Genomic DNA, 27,534 nt, shown 5'->3' with positions numbered 1-27,534 from the left:
AGAATCCTCAGGGAATGAAGATTGAAATGGCAATCTCAATCCCCTAGAGGTGAAGTTATCTAACAAATAACTTTGTTTTACAACAGTTTTCATATTCATGATAAAGTGCAGTAATTTTTTTGTGTTCATTATCCGAGATGGTGTTAGTTTCTTCACTTGTGCTGGGGGTAGGTGTATATTTAGCTGTGGCTAAATATACACCTACCCCCAGCACAAGTGAAGAAACTAACACCATCTCAGTAGTTGATTAATGGGATAGTCACAAACAGAATCTCGGTCTAGTAGATTTTCCATCATAAAGGAACTTTCAATAGCAAAAAAAGTGTCAATATAAGAACAAAATGTCCAATATAACAAAATGTCCAATATAAATGATGATAAAAGTACTCAGTCCAATATTCAGGAGCTGCTCTTCATGAAGTGATTCCTCTGGAATCCAGACCATGGTCACAAGGTATTTAAAAATCTGTAAAAGAAGAGAGTAGATGGCACTCCATGTGTAAAACCTTTCGGTTAGGTGAGGTGTGGGATGGGAACCTACCACAGTCACTTACCAGATGGAGTTGTGTGAAATCACACACAACATTGTTTAGCGTATGGGGGTATAAACCAAATTGTCCGCAGCCTTCCTGGAAGTCTAATGGACCAAGGAGTGACCGAAAGTACAGGGCCAGTGTAGGCACTTGGACGATAAAATGCAGGGGAGCAGCAGATAAAATAACTAGGTAGGTTTATTCGGCAGTGATGCAACGCGTTTCGCTGTGCATGCGCAGCTTCATCAGGCATGTCAGGTAGAGCAATAACACAGTTTAAATAGCTGTAGTGATTAACCTTTACAATACAATAAAAAATTGAAAAAGCATGTAGTACACAAGTATGAATAACAAAAATAACAAAAGAAACTATATATCAAAAGATAACAACAGATTATAATTTATTACAATACAAAATACTGTATTGTCGAATGAAACCGCATTAGTGTGAATGAATCCCCCAAATTATGTTATGGAGAAACACAGATAAACCTATGCACCATTATATATTCTCGGGTAAAACCGCATACAAAAAATTATTTTATATTAGCAAGTAAAAACGCACTCATATCAATGCAAATGTAAATCACTGAAGAAAAATATTTATCTCTTGTAATTAAACATCTTTTATAGGGCAAAAACAACTAGATTAACAGGGATTTTCTATGGATTCATTAAAACCATAGGGGGTCAAAGTATTGAGTAGAGATGAGCGAACTTACAGTAAATTCGATTCTCGGCTCGGCAGTTGATAACTTATCCTACATAAATTAGTTCAGCCTTCAGGTGCTCTGGAAAATGTGGATACATTCCTAGGAAAGAGTCTCCTAGGACTGTATCCACCTTTTCCAGCCCACCGGAGCACCTGAAAGCTGAACTAATTTATGCAGGAAAAGTCATCAACTGCCGAGCCGAGAAGTTCGTGACGAATCGAATTAACTGTAAGTTCGCTCATCTCTAGTACTGAGCTTATAAATCCATAAGGATTCACGATTTATTAATTTTTGTTATCTGTTTGGAATTTATGATGAAATAGATGCAAGTATAGTTAATTTTATTGTTTCAATATTTCTCTGATGCATATTAAAGTGTCTCGATAAACTATGTAACATAATAAATCCAAAGAAAGGGCAAAATAATACCAGTATATTTAAAGTCGAGTGTGTTGATGACTAAAAATAAATCCTATATACACACTGGAACACCAATTTTATACACAAATAGAAAACTTTATTGAGAACATCATTTAGTAAAAGCAATTAAAAGGGACAGTATAGCCAGACAAAAAAGGAATTGATAAGGCAGGTAATATATTATTGGTTAGTATGGCTACAGAGGTGCAAAATATGACATAGTTATTCGTAACTATACAGTAGAGCCACCAGTATAACAATAATTATAAGTTATACATCACAGTCCTATAAAGAATTGCACCACAAAGCAAACCTAACCTAGAAAAGAAGGTCACTGCATATATAGCCTCCAGCGAGTGGTCAGGAGAAAGGGGAAAGGAAAGTGAAGATGTGCAATTAAAGCACAGTGGGTAAGCATTCCCAGAGAACTTCCCCACTCACAGAGCACAGGCTGGAAGACATAGACAGTGTACCTACCTACACAACACCAGTACCCCAACGTCGTTTCGCCGTTTGGCTTCCTCACACTCCCTGAGGAAGCCAAACGGCGAAACGACGTTGGGGTACTGGTGTTGTGTAGGTAGGTACACTGTCTATGTCTTCCAGCCTGTGCTCTGTGAGTGGGGAAGTTCTCTGGGAATGCTTACCCACTGTGCTTTAATTGCACATCTTCACTTTCCTTTCCCCTTTCTCCTGACCACTCGCTGGAGGCTATATATGCAGTGACCTTCTTCTCTAGGTTAGGTTTGCTTTGTGGTGCAATTCTTTATAGGACTGTGATGTATAACTTATAATTATTGTTATACTGGTGGCTCTACTGTATAGTTACGAATAACTATGTCATATTTTGCACCTCTGTAGCCATACTAACCAATAATATATTACCTGCCTTATCAATTCCTTTTTTGTCTGGCTATACTGTCCCTTTTAATTGCTTTTACTAAATGATGTTCTCAATAAAGTTTTCTATTTGTGTATAAAATTGGTGTTCCAGTGTGTATATAAACTATGTAACATGTAACCATGTGAAATATTCCATCTATGTTTATTCATTCTAGCACAAATGGCTTGGACCGTCCGGCCCACATACTGTAAATTGCAGCTTAATATATATAGCAAAGTTGGTATTGCAATTGAGTTTTCCTTTGACTTTAAAAGTATTTGGGTTTGAAAAGATTGAAAAAAAAAAAAAACAACGGCTCCTCAAACACGGATAACATTCCCTGGCTACTCCTGAGATTGGAGAATCTAATTGTTCTCCGTGTATGAGGAGCCGTTGTTTATGCTGCCATTGGATTGGTGGAAGTATCACTATGTTTAACCCCTTAAGGACTCAGCCCATTTTGGCCTTAAGGACTCAGACAATTAAATTTTTACGTTTTCATTTTTTCCTCCTCGCCTTCTAAAAATCATAACTCTTTTATATTTTCATCCACAGACTAGTATGAGGGCTTGTTTTTTGCGTGACCAGTTGTCCTTTGTAATGACATCACTCATTATATCATAAAATGTATGGCGCAACCAAAAAACACTATTTTTGTGGGGAAATTAAAACGAAAAACGCAATTTTGCTAATTTTGGAAGGTTTTGTTTTCACGCCGTACAATTTATGGTAAAAATTACATGTGTTCTTTATTCTGAGGGTCAATACGATTAAAATGATACCCATTATTACATACTTTTATATTATTGTTGCGCTTAAAAAAAATCACAAACTTTTTAACCAAATTAGTACGTTTATAATCCCTTTATTTTGATGACCTAACTTTTTTATTTTTCCGTATAAGTGGTGGTATGGGGGCTCATTTTTTGCGCCATGATATGTACTTTTTTTTTATACCACATTTGCATATAAAAAACTTTTAATACATTTTTTATAATTTTTTTTTAAATAAAATGTATTAAAAAAGTAGGAATTTTGGACTTTTTTTATTTTTTTTCGTTCACGCCGTTCACCGTACGGGATCATTAACATTTTATTTTAATAGTTCGGACATTTACGCACGCGGCGATACCAAATATGTCTATAAAAAATGTTTTTTACGCTTTTTGGGGGTAAAATAGGAAAAAACGGACGTTTTACTTTTTTATTGGGGGAGGGGATTTTTCACTTTTTTTTACTTTTACTTTTACATTTTTTTTTACACTTGAATAGTCCCCATAGGGGACTATTCATAGCAATACCATGATTGCTAATACTGATCTGTTCTATGTATAGGACATAGAACAGATCAGTATTATCGGTCATCTTCTGCTCTGGTCTGCTCGATCACAGACCAGAGCAGGAGACGCCGGGAGCCGCACGGAGGAAGGAGAGGGGACCTCCGTGCGGCGTTATGAATGATCGGATCCCCGCAGCAGCGCTGCGGGCGATCCGATCGTTCATTTAAATCGCGAACTGCCGCAGATGCCGGGATCTGTATTGATCCCGGCACCTGAGGGGTTAATGGCGGACGCCCGCGAGATCGCGGGCGTCGGCCATTGCCGGCGGGTCCCTGGCTGCGATCAGCAGCCGGGATCAGCTGCGCATGACACGGGCATCGCTCCGATGCCCGCGGTTATGCTTAGGACGTAAATGTACGTCCTGGTGCGCTAAGTACCACCGCACCAGGACGTACATTTACGTCCTGCGTCCTTAAGGGGTTAAAGGACATCTGCAGTGCTGGGCAAAAAAACTTTTTTTTACCTCATTTAATAGGTCTTTGAAAGACCTTTCCAACGATGTCTCCCCCATCAAAATTGGCCCAGTCTTTCTCCCGTTATCAGCACACGAATTACGGAGGAGAAGTGAAAATAAAACTACATCTCCCATCATGCCTTGTGCTTACTTCCTGTAAGCTGCTGCCCTCCCCCTGTTCTATCCCCCCGAGCAAATTATTATATTCTAACGCTCACATCTCCCTTCCCTATGCATACACCCTCCCCTTCTGCTCATCTCCCCCTCCCCATGCTGGCTCCTGTCCAGTGATGAAGCAGGCTGCCTCCGTGCTCACTGTAGTGTGGGCACTGGAGAGTGGATAGTGAAAGTAAAAATGGTAAAAAAAAAAAATTGTTTGTCTATAAAACTGTCCTGATAGGGGTCCCTCCATCTTTTTCACAACTACAACTCCAAGCATGCCCAGTTATTTTATATGCTGTTCGGGCATGCTGGGAATTCCAGTGGTGCCTCCAGCTGTTGCAAGACTACAAATCCCAGCATGCCCTGTCAGCTTTCTGCTGTATGTGCATGCTTGGAGTTGCAGAGGTGACTCCAGCTGTTGTAAGCATGCCGTGACAGCTTTCTGCTGTTTGAGTGTATAAAGGAGTTGTAGTTCACCAACACCTCTACTGTATCAGGAGACTCCTGGGAGTTGTAGTTCACCAAAACCTCTATTGTATCTCTGTAGTCTCCTGGGAGTTGTAGTTCACCAACACCTCTATTTTACCTCTGTAGTCTCCTGGGTGTTGTAGTTCACCAACACCTCTATTGTATCTCTGTAGTCTCCTGGGGGTTGTAGTTCATCAACACCTATATTGTATCTCTGTAGTCTCCTGGGTGTTGTAGTTCACCAACACCTATATTGTATCTCTGTAGTCTCCTGGGGTTGTAGTTCATCAACACCTATATTGTATCTCTGTAGTCTCCTGGGAGTTGTAGTTCACCAACACCTATATTGTATCTCTGTAGTCTCCTGGGAGTTGTAGTTCACCAACACCTCTATTGTATCTCTGTAGTCTCCTGGGGGTTGTAGTTCACCAACACCTATATTGTATCTCTGTAGTCTCCTGGGAGTTGTAGTTCACCAACACCTATATTGTATCTCTGTAGTCTCCTGGCTGGGAGTTGTAGTTCACCAACACCTATATTGTATCTCTGTAGTCTCCTGGGAGTTGTATGTCACCAACACCTCTATTGTATCTCTGTAGTTTCCTGGGGTTTGTAGTTCACAACACCTCTATTGTATCTCTGTAATCTCCTGGGAGTTGTAGTTCATACACCAGTGTTTCCCAACCAGGGTGCCTCCAGATGTTGCAAAACTACTACTCCCAGCATTCCCTGGTTGGGAAACACTGGCATACACACACACATAACAGGGACTACAACTCCCAGCATGTGTCATTCAGTAGTCCCTCTCCCCCCCTCTCACACACAGAATCAGTATGATATTTATTCCCTGTAGTCTATACACCACCAGCCCCTGCAGTGTAATATGTCTCCTTCACACACACGTCCTCCCCTCCCCCCTCCCTGCTCTGTGGTTTGCTCTGTGTTTTCCCCCATGAAAACTTGAAACCTCCCCGTGATAAGTGAGGTCCTATGTAGACAGAGCAGGGGAGGGGGGAGGAGCTGTGGATGTCCTCATTCTCCCCCTGCTTGAATCTTACAGATAGGGGCGTTTCTGAGGATGAGCCTATGGCTGCCTCAGAAAGCACCCACTCATGCATATGCATAAGCAGGGAGGACCCGACGGAGGCTAGGGGGAGCACAAACACTGCTGGGAGGAAGAGATCTCCGTCCCCAAGATGGCGGCTGCAATGTAATGAATAGGGGACGGACGCAGGACTACTGGGCTATGCTGGCAACTCTAATATATCAGAAACGGCTGCATATAGGTAAATAGGACTAATTGACTGAATTGTATAACTTTTGTTTGGGGAACATTTGGGCAGGGATTTTTGACCACTACAGTTGTCCTTTAAATCTTTTCAAACCCAAATACTTTTATAGAGAAAGGAAAACTCAATTGCGATACCAACTTTGCTATATATCTTATTTCTTGTAGCTGCAATTTACAGTATGTAGGCCGGACGGTCTAAACCATTCGTGCTAGAATGAATAAACATAGATGGAATATTTCACATGGTTACATGTTACATAGTTTATCGAGACACTTTAATGATATGCATCAGAGAAATATTGAAACAATAAAATTAACTATACTTGAATCTATTTCATCAGAAATTCCAAACAGATTCCAAAAATTAATAAATCGTGAATCCTTTTGGATTCATAAGCTCAGTACTTTGACCCCCTATGGTTTTAATAAATCCATAGAAAATCCCCGTTAATCTAGTGCATTCATATGATGAGTGCGTTTTTGCACGCTAATATAAAAATTTTTGTATGCGGTTTTACCCAACAATATAGGACGGTGCATAGGTTTATCCGTAACATGATTTGGGGGATTCATTGACACTAATGTGGTTTCATTCGACAATAGAGTATTTTGTATTGTAATAAATTATTATAATCTGTTATCTTTTGATATATAGTTTATTTTGTTGTTTTTGCTATTCATACTTGTGTACTACATGTTTTTATAATTTTTTATTGTATTGTGAGTATTGTAAAAGGGTTAATCCCTACAGCTATATAACCTGTGTGATTGCCCTACCTGACATGCCTGATGAAGCTTCGCATGCACAGCGAAACGCATTGCATCACTGCCGAATAAATCTACCTGGTTATTTTACCTGCTGCACTCCTGCATTTTATCGTCCAAGCGCCTACACTAGTCCTGTACTTTCGGTCACTCCTTGGTCCATTCGACTTCCAGGAAGGCTGCGGACGATATGGTTTATACCCCCTTCCGCTAAACATTGTTGTGTGTGATTTCACACAACTCCATCTGGTAAACGGCTGTGGTTGGTGCGCATCCCCCACCTCTCCTAACCGAAAGGTTTTACAGATGGAGCGCCTTCTACCCTCTTCTTTCTCAAAGAAGCTGATCAGACATTCAGGAGTCTATTAAAGCTGAATGACACACACAGTGACAGCTATGTTGATTAGCATCCAGCTTTACTAGGAACAGATAGAAAATGTATAAATAAAAACTATTGTGGAGTGATTTGCAGACTGCCAGGCTGCTCCCCAGACTTAGAGCAGATGAGTCATCACAGTGAGGGAGAGAGATGGACACGCTCCCTCAGAAGGAAAGACAAATAGCCTTTATATGTATCTCACTTGCTTTTTGCTAAGGGATATATAGGTCCTAGACACATAAAAATGATATGTATGTGGAGGCCCAGTACAGGAGTTGCACCCCTGTACCCTAGCTGCCCTGTCCGGCAGACTCCATTCTGTGACCACTGGGCCCCCTTTCACCTATGTCCTATATATATCCCTGCAAGTGCCTATGTTATGTAATGCATTGTACATAAAATGTTATATACCTTTAAGAGTTATTGTCATGTGATTGTGACCAGGGAAGATACCAGTGACCATGTGACCTACAGGGTGACCTATGGGACCCCTCACTCTCTCCCCCATAAAAACCCTGGGTGGAGTTTCCAATCCCTTAGTTCCTGCTTATCTGAGATGCAGCAAGGTCAAGTCCTGTGAGTATCTGATGTCCTAGAGAGGTCTAAAGTCTAGCACGCAGCCACAGATCCACAAGTCCACTACCCCCCAGGTCCAAGTCAAAGCCTGGTAAACTACAAACGGGGTGAAGTCTGTCATAGTCAGCCTCAGTCAAGTAATCTGTATCAAGTCAGCGTGGCCCTGCATCAAATTGTCCAATCCACTATACGTCCCAGCAAGCCCTGTGGTCTCTGAAGTCACTGGTCACCTCCTTGGGCCTAGCCAAGCTGTATAGACTGTTACACCTGTCTGACTTAGTAAAGCTGCCGTTTGACCCCGTGCCTAGCCCAGGATCCAGCAGCCTACCTTCGCTGGTGAAGCAGTTAAACTACTCCCTGGCATCATGAACACAAGAAGTTCATGCCATCCAGTTGGATGTCAGATGGAAAGCTACACAAGAGGTGCATAAATGCAAGGCATCCAAGCAAATGGAGGAAGATCAGCTCAAGAATAAAAGCAGAAACTGGATTAAAACTGTTTCCTAACCTCGATCTTGGTCTGGGTGGCTGGAAGGAAGAACTACAAGCCAAAGAGAGGTAGGCTTAACTGACCAAAAAAAGGAAAGGACAGTAGGGACACAAATGGCAGATGGGCCCCTGGGAGGGGGGGGGTGGGGGAGAGAAGCTATAGGGTGTTTGATCCCTCCTGAAAAACAGACAAATGTGACAACCAGAATGAAGAAAGAACAAGGGGTCACTGACCACCATCGTGACATACCAATGAAGTTGGAATAGCGGATTCCAAAAGTTATAGTGATCCATGCCCAATAGAGCACAGGGCAACAGAGGGCTACCAGAGGGGAACATAAGTGCACAAAAATCTCAGCCATTAGCTAAGGGAAGATTGTGAAGACACCAGGAACAACATGGCGGAGGCGCATCATACAATACTGTACCTTTCCAGGAAGTCAGAGGCTGTTTTACTGATAAAGTCAATAAACCAAGTGGCAAAGCAGAGTAGCAACTTAATAGCATGCCCCCACTGACCGAGAGAGCAAGGTAGCAAAACTCCTGTAAACCAGGAAGTAGAATAGACTTTTTGACTGTGAAGTCAGTACCCATAACCTGAAAAGACGTATGGTCATACTGTTAACCTTCAAAATACTACACAAAACAGCACCTGTGAAGAGGTAATGTGGCTAGTTCATCAAAGAATCAGGGACATCCTCTTCTGACAAAAGAGGAAGAACAACAATCAGTATTAGGAGTAGTGGCTAAAACCTTTCACAAATCAGTATATGAAGCAGAGGACCAGCACATAACCCAATCCTTACTACAAGACTGCCAGTGACACAATGTAGAAGAGTCTGAGAAACCCAATGAGACTTGTACTGTAAAGTGGCAGGTACACCATTCTGCAGAGGACTATAAACAAAAAGACCTAAGAACACTGGCTGAGAGAGCTGGTATGTAAATGGCTCTTAAATATGAAAGCAGAGGCCGAAGATCTGAAAAACAAAATTACATGGTCAGGAAGTAGGCAATGTGAGGAGAATGGTACTATAGCTGCTATACATGTAGCCCCAGGATAAGATGAGAGTAAAACCGATACACTGGAAACAAGTAAAGTGAAAGGTCTTGCGTCGTATTGAAAACACATGCAGTTGAGGGCACAAAAGAAGCTACACAAACACCTTCAGGAGAAGGCAATGCGACTGTTCCAGCATCACATCAGTCACACAGGCTGAGGGCTAGGGAGTGAGAGACACACAAGTATATCACTTGAGGGCAGGTTAAGTGACTGGTTGTGTAGTTAACCATGTAGACATGTAGCAGAGGATGTGTAGCACAGCCCGGGAGCGAGTAACGTGAGAAGTTCCTGAAGAAGTGAGGAACACCTTTGCAAGGTGAAGAAGATAATGTGACTGGGCTTTACTTGTGTTCTTAGATCATGTGACAGAGGGTCAGGACCTGAGCCACACAACACAGGGGAAGGAGTACTTAGAATGTTGGTGAAACCGGGACATGCTGGTGGAAGCAGGGACAGCAAGAGACACTCCAGAGTGATGAGGGAACTAGTGAATGAAGGAAAGTCTGTGTGTGTGTGTGTGTGTGGGGGGGGGGGGGGGGGGGTAGAGTCCATACTCTTCTGCCTTCTTTCTTCTTACAGTTCAGGCCTAACCTGCCACTTATCTGCTATGTGGCGCAAGGGTGAGGTGGCAGAACTTGGTCCTCAAGGGCGAACAGACAGCATCGACCATCACGGTAGCAGCCGGTGAAGACTGCGAACAGCTCACTCAATCATGGACTGTGCCTTGGTCATATAGGAAAGGTATCGGAGTAGGTCTATATTACCCGACTACACCCTGAATCTATAAAGAAAGAAAAAATATAAAGAAAGAAAAAATCTAACTAGCTAAAAAAAAATTTTAAAAGGAAGAAACTGGTGTGGAGCTACCAGGTCCTGCTCAGGAGAAGTCACTTCCTTTATTCACTTAATGTCAGCACCTGCAAGTGGCAGCAGCATATACCCATGGTCATGTGTGTCCCAATAAAACGAACGAGACATTAAGTTATTTTTTTTTAAATAAATTATAAAGGATAATTAAATGTTTTAAATAGAAAAATACATACCTTCTTATGTGGTCTATCTGAGTGAGAACAGCATTCACTACACGAATAGCATCGGAAGGTTCAGTGCCTGCACTAGATGCACTTCGTGCTGCAGTAAGGCTTTCAACCTAAAATATGATGAATATATTTATTTTTTCAAATGATAAATTATGTGAAATGTAGCTAGGCAGTTTTTTTTTTACATTATAATTTCAGCAGAAATAGTGCACCCCTCACATCCTACTACCCGTTGAACCCAACAGCTGTAGTTTTAGGTCTCATACTGCCTAGTTTACTTCTAGCACAGAATAAAAACAACAAAGTGGCTATACTTACCTTTCCTGTCGATGAAACTGTTAAGTTTTCTGATCCTTATTCTGATGGTGTTTTCTTCCCAATTACTGGGTTGGTTAGGCAGCTTCTGCATGTACTGGAAGACTTAGCAGCAGCTGTGGGGGTGTGGGGTAGGCAGTATAAACAAATTTAAAGAATGGGGGGGTCCTAGTGTCATTCCATACAACTTCTATGCGAATGACAAAAATAGCCAGGTACAGTGTTAAGGCTTTCTTCGTCAGTCCCATAGACTTTGAATGGAGTGGCAATGTGCATGTAATGAACATCAGCTAACATATACGGCACATAATTGGTTCTTATTTGAATAATGACATTGCCAACAAATTGCACAGTTTCCTTCTAGGACTAGCTAACAAGTTTAGTACAGGGATTTTCAATTACATGGGGGTTTCACAACTATTACTTTTTATTTTGTTATGTTATCCATATTATGGTTGGTATTTTGTTTTCCCATACAAAAAAAAAATATATATTGTGCCTTTCACATTTTTATTTTAAGTGAGACATGCTAGAAATGTGGATTTTTCAGTGGATTCTGCATTGAAAATACTTGACAGTTTTAAAAAATGCAGCAATGCTCATTCATATCAGAACTAACTCCAGAGACCCGCTGTGATCAGGAGATACAAGTCTTTGAGATTACGCTCAACTCCCAGCTGGCCAATCCAAAAAAATTTTCTGCATAGAAAAGGTTTGTTCTGCCGCTATATAACAAATAAACATACATCATTTTATTTTTTTATTTTTAAGGGACACTATCACATAGAACATGTAGTCTGATTTGCTAGTTTCATATTAAAGAGCAGAAGGAGCTGAGCAGATTTATATAAAGTTCTGCTGGAATATATTTTATATATATAAATAAAACACACACACACATATATAATATATATATATATATATATATATATATGTGTGTGTGTGTATTTTATTTACATCAACAGGTATTCTAAAAAGTATTTTTCATGCATAATTATGTTCAAGTGGGGGAAAAGTACAAAAAAAACTAAAACAAAAAGACAAGAAAAACCCTATACTTGCTTTTTTGCTTTCTCTAATGCTGCCACTCACTGTTGGCAAAGGGAATTGCCCGCTCATTCAATCACAAGAAAGGTGAGCATAGGTGTTTTTTTCCCCCTATTTTCCAGCAGTCTGACCATAATTACGCATAAAAGAAAAATGCTCCCTTGAATACCCCTTAAAAAGAACCAAATACAGGTTATACAATTTTTTTTTTCCAAAAACAAAAGAAACAATTATGAGAACCAAACCCATCACCTACCTTGTTTATATTAAAGAAAGGGGTGTGGGGTAGGCCGTATAGTCTCTTTGTTGTTTTAACTGTGCTGGGGTCAAATAACATTAAAAAGTTGAGGCACGAAAAACTCCTATGTTTACACATGCAAATATGCAGCAGATTTGATGCACATTTTGACTGCTCTACTTCAATAGGGAAGGCAAAGTACACCACAAATCTAAAGCAAATCTGCATGTGTGAACATAACCTCAAGGGGAATTACAGCAAAAATGATGAGGACATAAACCAATTTAAAGAATGGGGGGGTCTTAGTGTCACTCCATACAAGAGTTCCTAAATTAAAAAAAAACATACTGAAAATGTACTTACCTCATCTATCAGCACAAACACTAATGCATCCTTGTCATCTATTAGTTCGTGAATCTTCTGAAACATCTTTGTTACTAACTTGCCACTCTGAGAACATAGAAACAAATATATATATGTCTTAAAATATGCAAAGTAACTTTAGTATTCATTTATGGTTACAGCTCATTTTACATGCATTAAAGAGGATCAGCTAGCTTAATAAGCTGCGCTATGTATGGGCATTATAGGGGTACTAGGCACGAAGACCTCTTATCCCCTATCCAAAGGATAGGCGATAAGATGCCTGATCACGGGGGTCCCGCCGCTGGGGACCCCCGTGATCTTGCATGCAGAATCCCGTTATAATCAACATAGAGGGGGAAGATAGTGTAGATAGAGGGGGGGGGGGGGACGACGACTTAATTTTGTACCTGGGGGTGGAGCGGACTGAGGGGTTAGAATAGTTAATAGGGATAGGCATAGGAAAAAAAAAAACATACACCATTGAAGTGCATGTTGACTAATGCCAGAAGTCTGTCCAATAAAACTGACAAACTGGAGTTGAAAGTTTCTAAGGAGGATTATGACATAGTAGGTATAACAGAGACTTGGTTGGACGATAGCTGTGACTGGGCGGTCAACAAACAGGAATATAGTCTATTCAGGAAGGATCGGAAAAAACAGAAAGGGGGAGGAGTCTGTCTATGTAAAGTCCAATTTGAAGGCCGCAGAGCTGGAGGATATTTGGGAGGGAAACGATAATGTGGAGTCATTATGGGTATAAATATATGCAGATAAAAATAAAAAATAAATCTGATAGGGGTTTGCTATAAGCCACCAAACATAATGGAAGAGCCAGAAGATCAATTATTTTTTTTTTTTTAAACATATTTTATTGATATTTTCAACAAACAACAACAATATAAAAACTTGCGATGTCTTGCAGGATCGTAAAGTCATTAACTCAGTTTAGACAGAGTAACATTAGATATCTCGCCCGTTACAAACTAAATCGTTGTTAAGTCAAGATTGAAGTCTGGGAGGGGGGTGGGGGGAGCAAGGGGATTTGACATGCCGAGTCGTGGAGTATTTGTGGTCCCATTTATGAATGAGGCAGGCGTAGGGTACCCAAGGTATCCCCCATAGATTGTACACAGTACCACTCTGTGAGGCTGAAGGGTTGGACTATGTCTGCTATTTCAGGGGTCGCATAATGGTTAATAATAAAATGTTCCCATTTGTCAAAAAATTTCTGAGTCTTAGTGTTTTTGTGTCGTTCCGTGTCAAGCCGATCTACATTACAGAACAGTTTCATTTGCTGGATTACCATTGACAACGTGGGAATAGAGTTAGACAACCATGCAGTGAAAAGGCAGCGTAAGGCTACCAGTAAGATGACATGAATCAGTGAGGGTACCTTCGAGTGCTCTGTCTGGGAAATTTCAGGGGGTCTCAGTTGGTGAAAGAGGAAAACCTGAGGTTGAAGGGGTAAGGTCAAGTTCCAAGTGTCTCTAAGATAACTCTGAATCATCGCCCAATATTCCTGAGTAGAACCACACGCCCACACACCATGCCAAAGGTCAGTAAGCGGTGATGCACATTTAGGGCAGGCCGTTATTCTGTCGGGGAAGTCTGGGGAAGGGAGGATATTGAATCCATAGATAGCTCTGTGTGCCAATTTAAAATAAGTCTCTCTCCAGCGCTCATTGATTACACATGTGAGTAGTTTTTGCCATCCCTTCAGAATACTATCTGAGATATTGTCATCAAGGATCCACTTTCCCCAGGACGCAAACAGAGAAGAAGGGTCTGTTTTCAGGAGGGCTTGTCTAAATGCTGGATAAAGGTCCGAGATCGACAGGCTGCGTTGGCCCGAACCTATGAGGTCGTCCATGGGATGCGTGTTCGCCTTTCTGGACAGATCGCGCAATCGGTGTTTTAGGAAGGAGTAGATTTGATTGAGAGAATAAATGTGAGACGTCGGTAAGTGAAATTTATCCGCTAGTTGCTCAGGTGTGAGCCAGGTATGCTCCTGTACGTTCATCAGATCGTTAGCTGTACGGATGCCATGATCTGACCATATAGTTAGAGTCCTTGCCGTGATGCCGTCCGGAAGTTCAGGCAGGCCAGCAAGAGGAAGGTATTTCGATACTAAATAGGGAAGACGGTACAGCTTACGGGTCACTTTCCATGTCACGATGGTATCCCTAAACAAGGAGGAGTGCTTGATCAACGGGGGCAGTCTGCTGGAAAACGGCGTATGTAGCAGCGCTGCCAGACTCCATGGGGCTGCTAAGTCACTTTCCAGGCCAAAGTTGACATGGAAAGAGGTACCGTGGAGCCAGTCCACCACAAAGCGGAAGAGACATGCTAAATTGTAACCCCTAATATTTGGGAAATTAAGGCCTCCCTCTTTCTTTGGTATGGTCAATTTTTGAAGCGCTATGCGTGGACGTTTCCCACCCCAAATAAATTTGGTAAAGGCTGATTGCAGGGAGCGTATGTCCATGTGTCGTAATAATAAGGGGAGGGTCTGCAAGGGGTACAAGAGGCGCGCAAAACTAACCATTTTTATCAAATGACATCTGCCCATGAATGTGAGAGGTATTCCTGCCCACTTTTTCAGTTCTGTTTGTATCTTCAATATCAAGGGGGGATAATTAAGACGGTACAAGGAGTCAGGGGTGCGTCCTATTTTAATGCCTAGGTAAGTTATAGAACTTGAGGCTAGACGTATCCCTAGGCTCGCTACGTCCGGCAACCAGCGAGGTGGAGAAGCTCCCACCGGCAGCAGTTCGGATTTATCTACGTTAATTTTGTAACCAGAAAATTCACCGAACATTTGCAGCGAGGTCAGCACGGTAGGCAAAGACACAGCTGGTTTGTCGAGAAACAAGAGGATGTCATCCGCAAACATGGTAAGTTTGATCGCGGACGCCCCCACCCGTATGCCCGTGAAAACAGCCGAATCGAGTAGATGTTTGGCCAGGGGTTCTAGAGCCAAGTCAAAGAGTAATGGGGAAAGTGGGCATCCTTGGCGTGTCCCCCTATAGAGACGGATGGGTTGGGAGAGGATACCTGGTGTGTATACTCTTGCGACAGGTGAACTATATACCCCATGTAGAAAGTCTCTGAATCGACCATGAATACCGAACTTATCAAGCACCAGCCACAACCAGTTCCATTGCACATTGTCAAATGCTTTCTCAGCATCTAGGGAAAGCAAGGATGGTTGTTCGCCCACTTGTGGGTGGTGTTGGACACGATCCAAAACTGCTAAAACCGTTCGGATATTCATGGTCGCCGAGCGCCTCCGTATAAACCCCACTTGGTGCGTTCCCACTAATTCTGGCATTAGTCTAGATAGCCTGTCCGCCATTATTTTGGACAAGATCTTGATGTCCTGGTTTATTAAAGATATCGGCCTGTATGATCCGGGGTCAGACAGGTCTTTCCCTGGTTTGGGTAGAACTTTGAGATAGGCAACCGATGCCTCTTTAGAAATCTGGCCCGTGGATATGAATTCATTAAACAGATCTTTTAGGATCGGAGAGACCTGTGGCAGGAGTGCTTTGTAGAACTCCCCTGTATATCCGTCAGGTCCCGGGGCTTTACCGTTTTGTAGGGATTTTATGGTGTACTGAATTTCCTCCTCCGTAACCTGTGCATTAAGGAGTTCCCTCTGACTCTCTACCAAGCGCGGAAGCTCCAAAGAATCTAGGAACGTCCTACCTGAGGAAGGGTCAGAGGGTGAGTCCTCATAAAGGTCCTTATAGAATTGTGCGAAAATTTTGTTAATTTGGTGAGGGTCACTTTGAAGCATACCCATTCCATCCTTCAATTTAGTTGGAAGGGACAGTCCAAGGCGACCTCTTGCTAGCCTGGCCATCAGGCGGCCTGCTTTGTTACCATGGCGGAATAAATCCGCTTCAAAATGGGAGCGATGAAATCGTTCCTTCCTATCCAGCCATAGTTCGAATTGTGTACGGGCTTTGAGCCAATCCTCTCTGTTTGCATCCGTAGGGGTACGTAGGTATCCGGCATAGGCACGTTGTAGATCAGCGCTAGCCTCGGTAAATTTGGTGGAAGCAGTACGTTTAAGGGTCGAGAAATGAGCTATTAATCTCCAACCCAGTACTGATTTTCCAGTTTCCCAATATAGCCCTGCGTTAGAGCGGTGGGACCTGTTATCGTTTGCAAACTCTAGCCACCATGCCTGAAGAAGTTCTATAAAGGATTCATCTTTAGACATAAATGTTGGGAAGCGCCAGAGGATATCAGTGCCCTTCGGATATGTGGGAAGTAGGGAAAGGATCACCGGGGCATGGTCAGAAATCACTAAGTCACTAATGGTCACCTTATCAATGCGTTTGCTTAGTCGTCGGTCTATTAGGATATAATCTATTCGGGACCAGGACTGGTGGACGCACGAATAGTGTGTAAATTCCCTATCGTCCGGGTGGGAAAGTCGCCAGGCGTCAGTCAGGGCTAGGCTTATCAGGAAGTCGGGTAGCACACAGTCACGTTGTCTAGGGGTTCATTGTATCTGGGAGCGACCCTTTCTATCTGTCAGGGGATCTAGAACCGTGTTCAAATCCCCCCCCAATATCCTATGAGGTGTGTCATCAGTCAACATCATATCTCGAAGACCCTCAAAAAATGTCTTATTTTCCCCATTAGGAGCATAAACATTATACAGACTATAAACCTCCCCATTATGGTCAATCTGTAGGTGGGAGAGCCTACCCTCCTCGTCGGCAGTCTGAGAGAGTAGTGTATGAGTGAAAGATTTATGCATTAAAGTGAGCACCCCAGCCTTGCCTTCAATTGCAGGAGATCCATAAACTTGTCCGACCCACTGCTGCTGCATCCTGAAAAAGTCTTGCTGAGATAAGTGAGTCTCTTGTAACATGACTATGTCAGGGCGGTGTTTTTTGAGATAACGTAGCAAGAGCCTTCGTTTGTGGGGGGAACGAAGACCCTTGACGTTCCATGAGATGAGTGTAATCATGGTACTTTAAATAAGTCGATCGGATTGCAGGCGTAGAATAACTGGAGTATGTGGTGGGCGCATATATCAGGTGCAGCAGCATTGGAGCGGACCTCCCGGACTTCATATCTTGTATGCCATGGGCGAGATACATGTGAAAAAAACAGTAACAAAACAGTATAAATAACGCATAACATAACAATCATAGGTACTATAGAGGAAAAAATAAACCCTGAGTGTGCCACCCGGGCAAGTAGGGCACATTCCAATAGGGTAATGGACTCCCTTTTTTCAGGCGGTGCAGGTTCAAACATTATATGATATATAAGCGGTAAGAGAATGAGAAGCGACTTCCATTCAAGCATCTCCCCTCCCACGGCCCCATCTGGCTGCTAGGTAAAGCAGCTACCCACTGCCCTCGGTACAAGTAGATATTACAGTGAGACACGTATATGAGCCGGGTGAAATAAAGGAGAAAGGAATAGAGTGAACACGAGGGAGGGGGGTGGGGGAGGTAGGTGGGTTAGGGGGGGGGGGAGGAAGGGAGGGAGACGGTAGACACATACGGGTAACTGGTAGGAAAATGAGGGAGAAGGGTAAGGAGAGGGGGGGGGGTTGATGTAGAAAATCATCATCCAGAGAAATAATTACTATTCGCCAGACAACCACATTTGGAGACCACATCAGACATAATATGCATTAGAGCGACCTGGTCAATGAAAGCATGTCAATGCTCGTCGCAGAGTCACTCAAATATCCAGCACCTCCAAGATCAGTCTGGGGATGGTTGTCTGTCTCCTCTGCGCCGTCTGGGTGAGCGTGGACGTTTCCTTCGTCCTGTTGGGTCAGGTGAGTAAGAGTCGTTCCTGGCTGGTCCCTTGGGGGTCCTGTCTCCTCTGGGTGAGCGAGAACGGCTGCCCGATTTCCTTGGTTGCGGGGTACGGCCCCTGGAGGGGGAACCCGGTAAGTTCAGGGAGGCTTCGGCAGCTTCCGGGGTATTAAAGACTGAAGAAGAGCCATCGGTATTAAACACTCTCAGGACAGCCGGGTACTGCAATTGGAAGCGGCGATTAAGTCTGTGGAGGGACGTGCAGATAGCGCTAAACGCCCTTCGTTTTTTAGCGACTTCCACTGAAAAGTCTTCAAATAATAATAGGCGCATACCTTGAACTACTAGCGGTTGTGACAGACGCCTATATGCCCGCAGCAGGTCGACTTTGTCATTAAAGTCCAGAAGACGGAGTATCACTTGGCGTGGGCGATGAGCTAGGGGGTCAGTGTCCCTTTGAGATGATATAGGAGCCAGTCCAATTCGGTGGGCGCGTTCCACCCTACAGGGGTGAGGCAAGCCTAGAGTTTTTGGCAGGTCCCTCTCACAGAATCGTTGGAGATCTTGCTGTAACACTGACTCTTTGACCCCTACAATGCGTAAATTATTACAGCGGGACCTATTTTCTAGGTCCTCAACTTTACCAGATAGTCGAGTAATTTCCTGCTCAGCAGAGCGCATCCTGTTGGAGACTGTAGTGTCACTGTCCTCTAGGGAGGAGACCCTTCGTTCAACTTCCCCCAGTCGAGCGGTATGATCAGACAGTTCTAGTTGCAGGTGCTGAAGTGCATTTTTTAGGGCATCCTCCACTATAGCTTTCATGCTGGGTGCCATCTGTTGGGACATCTCTAGGGCCAGGCGCTGATAGTCTATGTTTATAGAGCCAGAGTAGGTATCACTGCGAACACTGACCTGCTGCTCGGTTTGTCTCTGCCCTGAGGAGGCCGGAGAGGATCCTGAGGATACATCCTGAAGTGGAGTGTCAGCCGTGTCCATTTCCATTGCGGCTGCATCACCCTGAGTGGCGGTCACCGGTAAGTCAGCTGGTAATTGTGCTTGGGACAGAGGTGAGGGTACTATAGCCTTCTCCGGCACTCGAGGGCGCAGCGCGTGTGGCTCCTGAGGCAGCGTTGATGCTGTGGCGGCCATCTTGGGCGCGCTGCTGCTGCGTAATGCGGGCGGCTCCAGCGGTTGTCCAGCGGACATTCCTCCCCTCTGAAGGTATCGGTCCATTCACCGGGCGTGTGGTAGTCCGGGGGGTGAGTGGTGAGGCCCCCTATGCAGCCGGATCGTGCGGGTAAGAGGCAGGTATGGGCCGCGGGACGGGAGCTCCTTCTCTACGCGTCCTGCATCTCCTGCGCCGGAACCGGAAGTCGAAGATCAATTATTGAGGCAAATAAACAAGGCAGCAAATCAAAATGATGTGATAATAATGGGGGACTTTAACTATCCTGATATAAACTGGGAGACTGAGACCTGTGAATCTCATAAAGGAAACAGGTTTCTGACTATAGCTAAAGACAATTATCTGTCCCAAATGGTGCAGGGCCCGACCTGAGGGGGTGCCCTACTAGACTTAATATTAACCAACGTACCTGACAGAGTAATTAATGTGCAAGTAGATGGACACCTAGGAAATAGTGATCATAATATAATACATTATAACTTGTTCTTCAATAAGGGAATTTCTCGAGGGGCCACAAAAACAATGAACATTAGGAAGGCAAAGTTCGATCAACTCAGAGAAGCCCTTAACAATATAAAATGGGATAATGTCCTCAAAAAGAACACTACTGACACTAAATGGGAGACTGCTAAAAATATTTTAAATTTTCACTGTAAGATGTATATACCGTATGGGAATAAAAGGGTCCGAAATAAAAGAAAACCAATATGGATGAATAAAAATGTTAAGGGGACAATAAATGACAAACATAAAGCATTTAAACTACTAAAACAGGATGGCAGTGAAGAAGCATTAAAAAGCTATAGAGAAAAATGTAAAATATGTAAAAAACAGATAAAATCCGCAAAAATAGAGACAGAAAGACTCATTGCCAAACAGAGTAAAACTAACCCCAAAATGTTCTTTAACTATATAAATAGCAAAAAGGTCAAAAATGAAAGTGTAGGCGCTTTAAAAAATGATGAGGAAGAAATTATAAACTGAGATCAGGAAAAAGCTAATATATTAAACAAATTCTTCTCCACTGTATTAACTGGAGAAAATGAAATGCCAGGTGAAATACAGTGTGATAAGGTAAACTCCCCAGTACAGGTCACCTGTCTAACCCAGGAAGAAGTACCGCCTACAAAAAATCAAAATAGACAAATCGCCAGGTCCAGATGACATTCACCCCCGTGTTCTAAAAGAATTAATATAATAGACAGACCCCTATTTTTAATATTCAGGGACTCTATAGTGACAGGGACTGTTCCCCAGGACTGGCGCATGGCAAATATGGTGCTACTATTTAACCACTTGGGCACGGAGCCCATTATAACCCTAAGGACGGGAGCATTTTTTGCAAATCGGACCACTGTCACTTTAAGCATTAATAACTCTGGGATGCTTTTACTTATAAATTTGATTCCGAGATTGTTTTTTCGTGACATAATTTTTTGTCGATACTTGCATCATTTCTTGGTGAAAAATTCCAAAATTTGATGAAAAATTTGAAAATTTTGAATTTTTCTAACTTTGAAGCTCTCTGCTTGTAAGGAAAATAGACATTTGAAATAAATTATATATTGATTCACAAATACAATATGTCTACTTTATGTTTGCATCATAAAGTTGAGATGTTTTTACTTTTGGAAGACATCAGAGGGCTTCAAAGTTCAGCAGCAATTTTCCAATTTTTCACAAAATTTTCAAAATCAAAATTTTTCAGGGACCAGTTCAGGCTTGAAGTGGATTTGAAGGGCCTTCCTATTAGAAATACCCCACAAATGACCTAATTATAAAAACTGCACCCCAAAGTATCCAAAATGTATCCAAAATGACATTCAGTAAGTTTGTTAACCCTTTAGGTGTTTCACAGGAATAGCAGCAAAGTGAAGGAGAAAATTCTAAATCTTCATATTTTACACTCGCATGTTCTTGTAGACCCAGTTTTAGAATTTTTACAAGTGGTAATAGGAGAAAAAGCCTCCAAAAATTTGTAACCCAATTTCTCTCTCATATGTGTATGTCAAGTGTTCGGCGGGCGCAGTAGAGGGCTCAGAAGGGAAGGAGCAACAATGGGATTTTGGAGAGTGAATTTTGCTGAAATGGTTTTTGGGGGGCATGTCACATTTAGGAAGCCCCTATGGTGCCAGAACAGCAGAAAACCCCACATGGCATACCATTTTGGAAACTACACCCCTCAAAGCACGTAACAAGGGGTCCTGTGAGCCTTAACACCACGCATGTGTGCGACGACTTTTCGTTAAAATCGGATGTGTAAATGAAAAAAAAAAATGTTTCACTAAAGTGCAGTTCCTTCCCCAAATTTACCATTTTTACAAAGGGTTATGGAAGAGAATGCCCCCCAAAATTTGTAACCCCATCTCTAAAATGCTCTGCGGGCGAAATACAATGCTCAGAAGAGGAGGAGCGCCATTGAGCTTTTGGAAAGAGAATTCGTTTGGAATGGTAGTCAGGGGCCATGTGCGTTTACAAAGCCCCCTGTTGTGCCAGAACAGTGGACCCCCCCACATGTGACCCCATTTTGGAAACTACACCCCTCACAGAATTTAATAAGGGGTGCAGTGAGTATTTACACCTAACTGGTGTTTAACAGATCTTTGGAACAGTGGAATGTGCAAATGAAAAATAAAATTTTTCATTTTCACGGACCACTGTTCCAAAAATCTGTCAGACACATGTGGGTCATGTGGCCTTCAATTCCGGACACATTTTCTCTTCAAAATCCCAATGGCGCTCCTTCTCTTCTGAGCATTGTAGTGCGCCCGCCGAGCACCTTACATCCACATATGGGGTATGTTCTTACTCAGAGGAAATGGGGTTACAAATTTTGGGGGGCTTTTTTCCTATTTTCCCTTGTGAAAATGAAAAATTTAGGGTAACACCAGCATTTTAGTGAAAACCTTTATTTTTTCATTTTCCCATCCAACTTTAATGAAAATTCGTCAAACACCTATGGGGTGTAAATGCTCACTATACCCTTTGTTACGTCCCGTGGGGGGTGTAGTTTCCAAAATGGGGTCACATGTGGGTATTTATGTTTTTGCGTCTATGTCAGAACCACTGTAAAATCAGCCACCCCTGTAAAAAAATCACAAATTTAGGCCTCAAATATACATGGTGCGCTCTCACTCCTGAGCCTTGTTGTGCGCCCGCAGAGCGTTTTATGCCCACATATGGGGTAATTCCGTACTCAGGAGAAATTGTGTTACAAATTTTTGGGGGCTTTTTTTCCTTTCACTGCTTGTGAAAATAAAAAGTATGGGGCAACACCAGCATGTGTAAACATTTTTTTTTTTTTACACTAAAAGGCTGGTGTAACCCCCAACTTTTCCTTTTCAAAAGGGGTAAAAGGAGAAAAAGCCCCCCAAAATTTGTAGTGCAATTTCTCCCGATTATGGTAATACCCCATATGTGGCCCTAAACTGTTTCCTTGAAATACGACTGGGCTCTGACGTGAGAGAGCATTTGAGGACTAAATTAGGAATTGCATAGGGGTGGACATAGGGGTATTCTACCCCAGTGATTCCCAAACAGGGTGCCTCCAGCTGTTGCTTAACTCCTAGAATGCCTGGACAGTCAGTGGCTGTCCAGAAATGCTGGGAGTTGTTGTTTTGCAACAGCTGGAGGCTCCGTTTTGGAAACCCTTCCGTACAACACGTTTTTCATTTTTATTGGGGGGGACAGTGTAAGGGGGTGTATATGTAGTGTTTTACTCTTTATTATGTGGTAGTGTAGTGTTTTTAGGGTACATTCGCACTGGCGTGTTACGGTGAGTTTCCTGCTAGGAGTTTGCGCTGCAGCAAAAAATTTGCCGCAGACCAAACTTGAAGCAGTAAACTTCCTGTAAACGTGCCCGTGTGAATGTACCCTGTATGTTCACATGGGGGGGACAAACCTCCAGTTGTTTCAAAACCACAACTCCCAGCATGCACTGACAGTGCATGCTGGGAGTTGTACTTTTGCAACAGCTGGAGGCACACTGGTTGGAAAACCTTCAGTTAGGTTCTGTTACCTAACAGTATTTTCCAACCAGTGTGCCTCCAGCTGTTGCAAAACTACAACTCCCAGCATGTACTGACATACCGGGCATGCTGGGAGTTGTACTTTTGAAACAGCTGGAGGCACACTGGTTGGAAAACCTTCAGTCAGGTTCTGTTAGCTAACAGTTTTTTCCAACCAGTGTGCCTTCAGCTGTTGCAAAACTACAACTCCCAGCATGTACTAATCGCCGAATGGCATGCTGGGAGATGTAGTTATGCAACAGCTGGAGGTTACGCAACTACAACTCCCAGCATGCCGAGACAGCGGTTTACTGTTTCAGCATGCTGGGATTTGCAGTTTTGCAACATCTGGAGGGCGACAGTTTATAGACCACTGCCCAGTGATTTCCAAACTGTGACCCTTCAGATGTTGCAAAACTACAAATCCCAGCATGTCCAGACAGCAAAGAGCTGTTTGAGCATGCTAGGAGTTGTAGTTTTGCAAGATCTGGAGGGATACAGTTTAGATACCACTATATAGTGGTCTCAAACTGCAGCCCTCCAGCTGTTGCAAAACTACATATTCCAGCATGCCCAAAGGGCAAACAGCTGTCTGGGCATGATGGGAGTTGTAGTTTTGCAACATCTGGAGGGCTATAGTCTCAGACTGTAGCCCTCCAGATGTTGCTAGGCAACTTACCGGCTTCCTTAAGATCCAGGGAGCCGTCCTTCTGCCACACGCGCCTGCGCCGATCTCCGTCGCCGCCCGCCGATCACCGTCGCCCGCAGCCTCCGGAGGGGTAAGTGGACCTTCGGCGTTCGGTCCCCGTCGTTTTCCCAGTCCTGCCCCGCCTATTGTGGGAGGGCAGGACGGGGAAAACGAAAGTAAACCCTTCCGCCCCTGATCTGCTATTGGTGGTCACGTCTAGACCACCAATAGCAGAGATAGGAGGGGTGGCACCTCACACCTCACTCTTATCGCTGTAGGGGGATCGTAGTTGTCTTAGACAACCGCGATCCCCCTTCTATTCCGGGTCACCATAGACCCGTAATGACCCGGAATCGGCGCAAATCGCAAGTGTGAATTCACTTGCGATTTGCGCCGGTCGCCGACATGGGGGGGGGGGGGGGGGGGTCTAATGACCCCCCCCTGGGGATTTGCACGGGGTGCCTGCTGATAGATATCAGCAGTAACCCCGCCCGAAATTCCCAAGGGCGTATGGATACGCCCTTCGTCCTTAAGTACCAGGACGCAAGGGCGTATGCATACGCCCTTCGTCCCCAACAGGTTAAGAAGGGGTCAAAAGGTGACCCCGGGAATTATAGACCTGTTAGTTTAACCTCGGTTGTATGTAAATTGTTTGAGGGTTTCCTAAGAGATGCTATTTTGGAATAATTTGATAAAAATAAATGTATGACCCCGTATCAGCATGGCTTTATGAAGGATCGGTCCTGTCAAACTAACCTGATCAGCTTTTACGAGGAGGTGAGCTCCGGACCAGGGGCAATCGCTGGATGTCGTATATATGGATTTTTCCAAAGCATTTGATACGGTTCCACATAAAAGGTTGGTGCATAAAATGAGAAGGTTTGGACTGGGGGAGAATGTGTGCAAGTGGGTAAGTAACTGGCTCAATGATAGGAAACAGAGGGGTGTTATTAATGGTACTTTTTCTGATTGGGTGACTGTTACTAGTGGGGTACCACAGGGGTCCGTCTTGGGTCCTGTCCTATTTAATATATTCATTAATGACCTTGCAGAGGGGTTGAATAGTAAAGTAGCAATCTTTGCAGATGACAATAAACTCTGTAAAGCGGTAAACACATTAGAGGACCGTGAACTGTTACAATTGGATCTGGATAGGTTGGAGGTCTGGGCTGGGAAGTGGCAGATGAGGTTCAACACTGATAAATGTAAGGCAATGCACATGGGGAGGAAAAATCCGGGCTGGGATTATGTATCAAATGGGAGAACACTTGGGATGACTGACATGGAAAAGGACTTAGGAGTCTTAGTTAACAGTAAATTTAGCTGTAGTGACCAGTGTCGGGCAGCTGCTGCCAAGGCTAATAAAATCATGGGATGCATCAATAGGGGCATAGATGCCAACGACAAGGAAATAATTCTACCGCTATACAAATCACAGTACTGGGCACCAGTGTACAAGAAAGATATAGTGGAGCTGGAGAGGGTTCAAAGACGGGCAACCAGAGTAATACGGGGAATGGGAGGACTACAGTACCCAGAAAGATTATCAGAATTAGGGTTATTTAGTTTAGAAAAAAGAAGGCTTAGTGGAGACCTAATAATTATGTATAAATATATCAGGGGACAGTACAGAGATCTCTCCCATGATCTATTTAAACCCAGGACTGTATCAATAACAAGGGGGCATCCTCTATGTCTAGAGGAAAGAAGGTTTCTACACCAGCACAGACGGGGGTTCTTTACTGTAAGAGCAGGGAGACTGTGGAATTATCTCCCGGAGGAGGTGGTCATGGTGAACTCTGTAATAGAGTTCAAAAAGGGTCTGGATGCATTTTTGGAGAGTAATAACATTGCTGGTTATGTATACTAGATTTCTAGGGACAGAAGGTTGATCCAGGAATTTATTCTGACTGCCATATTTGGAGTCGGGAATGAATTTTTACCTCTAGTATGAGGTTTTTTTTGCCTTCTTCTGGATCAACTCAACTCAATAGAGACTTATTAGGGTTATAGGTTGAACTTGATGGACTCTGGTCTTTTTCAACCTTATGAACTATGTTACTATGTTAGTATGTTAGATTTAGAGATTTTGTTGAAATCATTTTTTTTTCTCTTCAATGATCAGTATTATTTACAGATTTAAGGTGTGAGTATGGGCGGCTAACATATTAATATCATTATATCTTTCCCCCCCAGTAATCTGTTCTTCGAGTACATACAATGGCTAAATCAATATACTGACCTAGGGTACGTTCCCACACGGCGTATTTGCTGCTGCGTATTTTATTTTCCCTGTTGAAGTCAATGGGTAGGAAAATACGCAGCACCAAATACGCAGCAAAATACACCATGTGGGAACGCACCCCTAATCGATATACTTACCTATCGTCGTATGGAAAAAAGAGCTGATTAAATTAGATTTTTTTATTTCATACATACATGGCTATCATATGCAGAGGTGTGGAAATCTTATCGCCCGACGCCCGGGACATGCAGTTCCAGGTGCTGGGCAAGTAAATTTTTAATGCGTACAACCCTGCATCAGCTAATTTTAAGACCGCGGCACTCTGGGGGTATGGAGCGGGCTCCTCCATACCCAGAGCCCCCAGCTGATTGCTCTGACCATTGATAGCCCGGCCGCGTCGATATAAAAAAAAATAAAAAATCCCATCACCTACCCCCTTTTCCCCATTTTTCATAAACAAAATATGTAAACATGGTAAAAATAAACATATTTGGTATTGGCACGTGCGTAATTGTCCAAACAAAATAAAACATTAAATATCCCATACAGTCCATGGCATTAACGTAAAAAAAAAAAATATCAAACATACAATTTCATTTTTTTTCATAACAGAAAAAATAAGGTAAAAAAAGTGAAAAAGTTATCAAAAAGTCTCATCAATACCAAAATGGTAGAGATAAAAACAGCAGATTACGGTGCAAATAATGAGCCCTCATAAAGAAAAATATAACTGTTATAGGCATCAGAAAATGGAAATTTATAAAGAAGTTTAAAAAATTTTTTAAATTAGTAAAACCTGACAGAAACCCAACAAATCTGGTGTTGCTGTAATCAGGCCGACCTAAAGTATCAAATAACATGCAAGTTTGACCGCAAGGTGAATGGCGTTAAAGAAACACCTCATATGGCTCTGTAGATGGAAAAATAAGAGTATTGGGTATTATAGGGCGAGGAGGAGAAAATTAAAGTGCAAAAACTAAATAAATAAACTAATAAAGACCTTATTTATGTACTATTTTGGTTAAAATTATTTTGTGTACCAGGATAAGTGGATCGTCATGAGGAACTAGT

General features: G+C 42.9%; 1 protein-coding gene across 8 annotated transcripts in view; it reads right to left on the bottom strand.

Annotated features, from left to right (window-relative positions):
- TRIP13 (thyroid hormone receptor interactor 13) overlaps positions 1 to 27,534 on the bottom strand; it is a 339,103-nt gene that overhangs the window by 90,272 nt on the left and 221,297 nt on the right. For all 8 annotated transcript variants that reach the window (XM_056520206.1, XM_056520208.1, XM_056520207.1 and 5 more), the window contains 2 exons: positions 12,540 to 12,626; positions 10,580 to 10,686 (listed from right to left, as the gene is read on the bottom strand). In XM_056520206.1, coding sequence (XP_056376181.1) covers positions 10,580 to 10,686; positions 12,540 to 12,626 — 194 coding nt within the window. The remainder of the gene's footprint in view (positions 1 to 10,579; positions 10,687 to 12,539; positions 12,627 to 27,534) is intronic.

The sequence above is a fragment of the Hyla sarda genome, chromosome 5 (genome assembly GCF_029499605.1).
Source record: "Hyla sarda isolate aHylSar1 chromosome 5, aHylSar1.hap1, whole genome shotgun sequence".
Classification (NCBI taxonomy): domain Eukaryota; kingdom Metazoa; phylum Chordata; class Amphibia; order Anura; family Hylidae; genus Hyla; species Hyla sarda.
The sequence above is the reverse complement of the archived record's forward strand: the minus strand, read 5'-3'. Positions and strand labels throughout refer to the sequence as shown.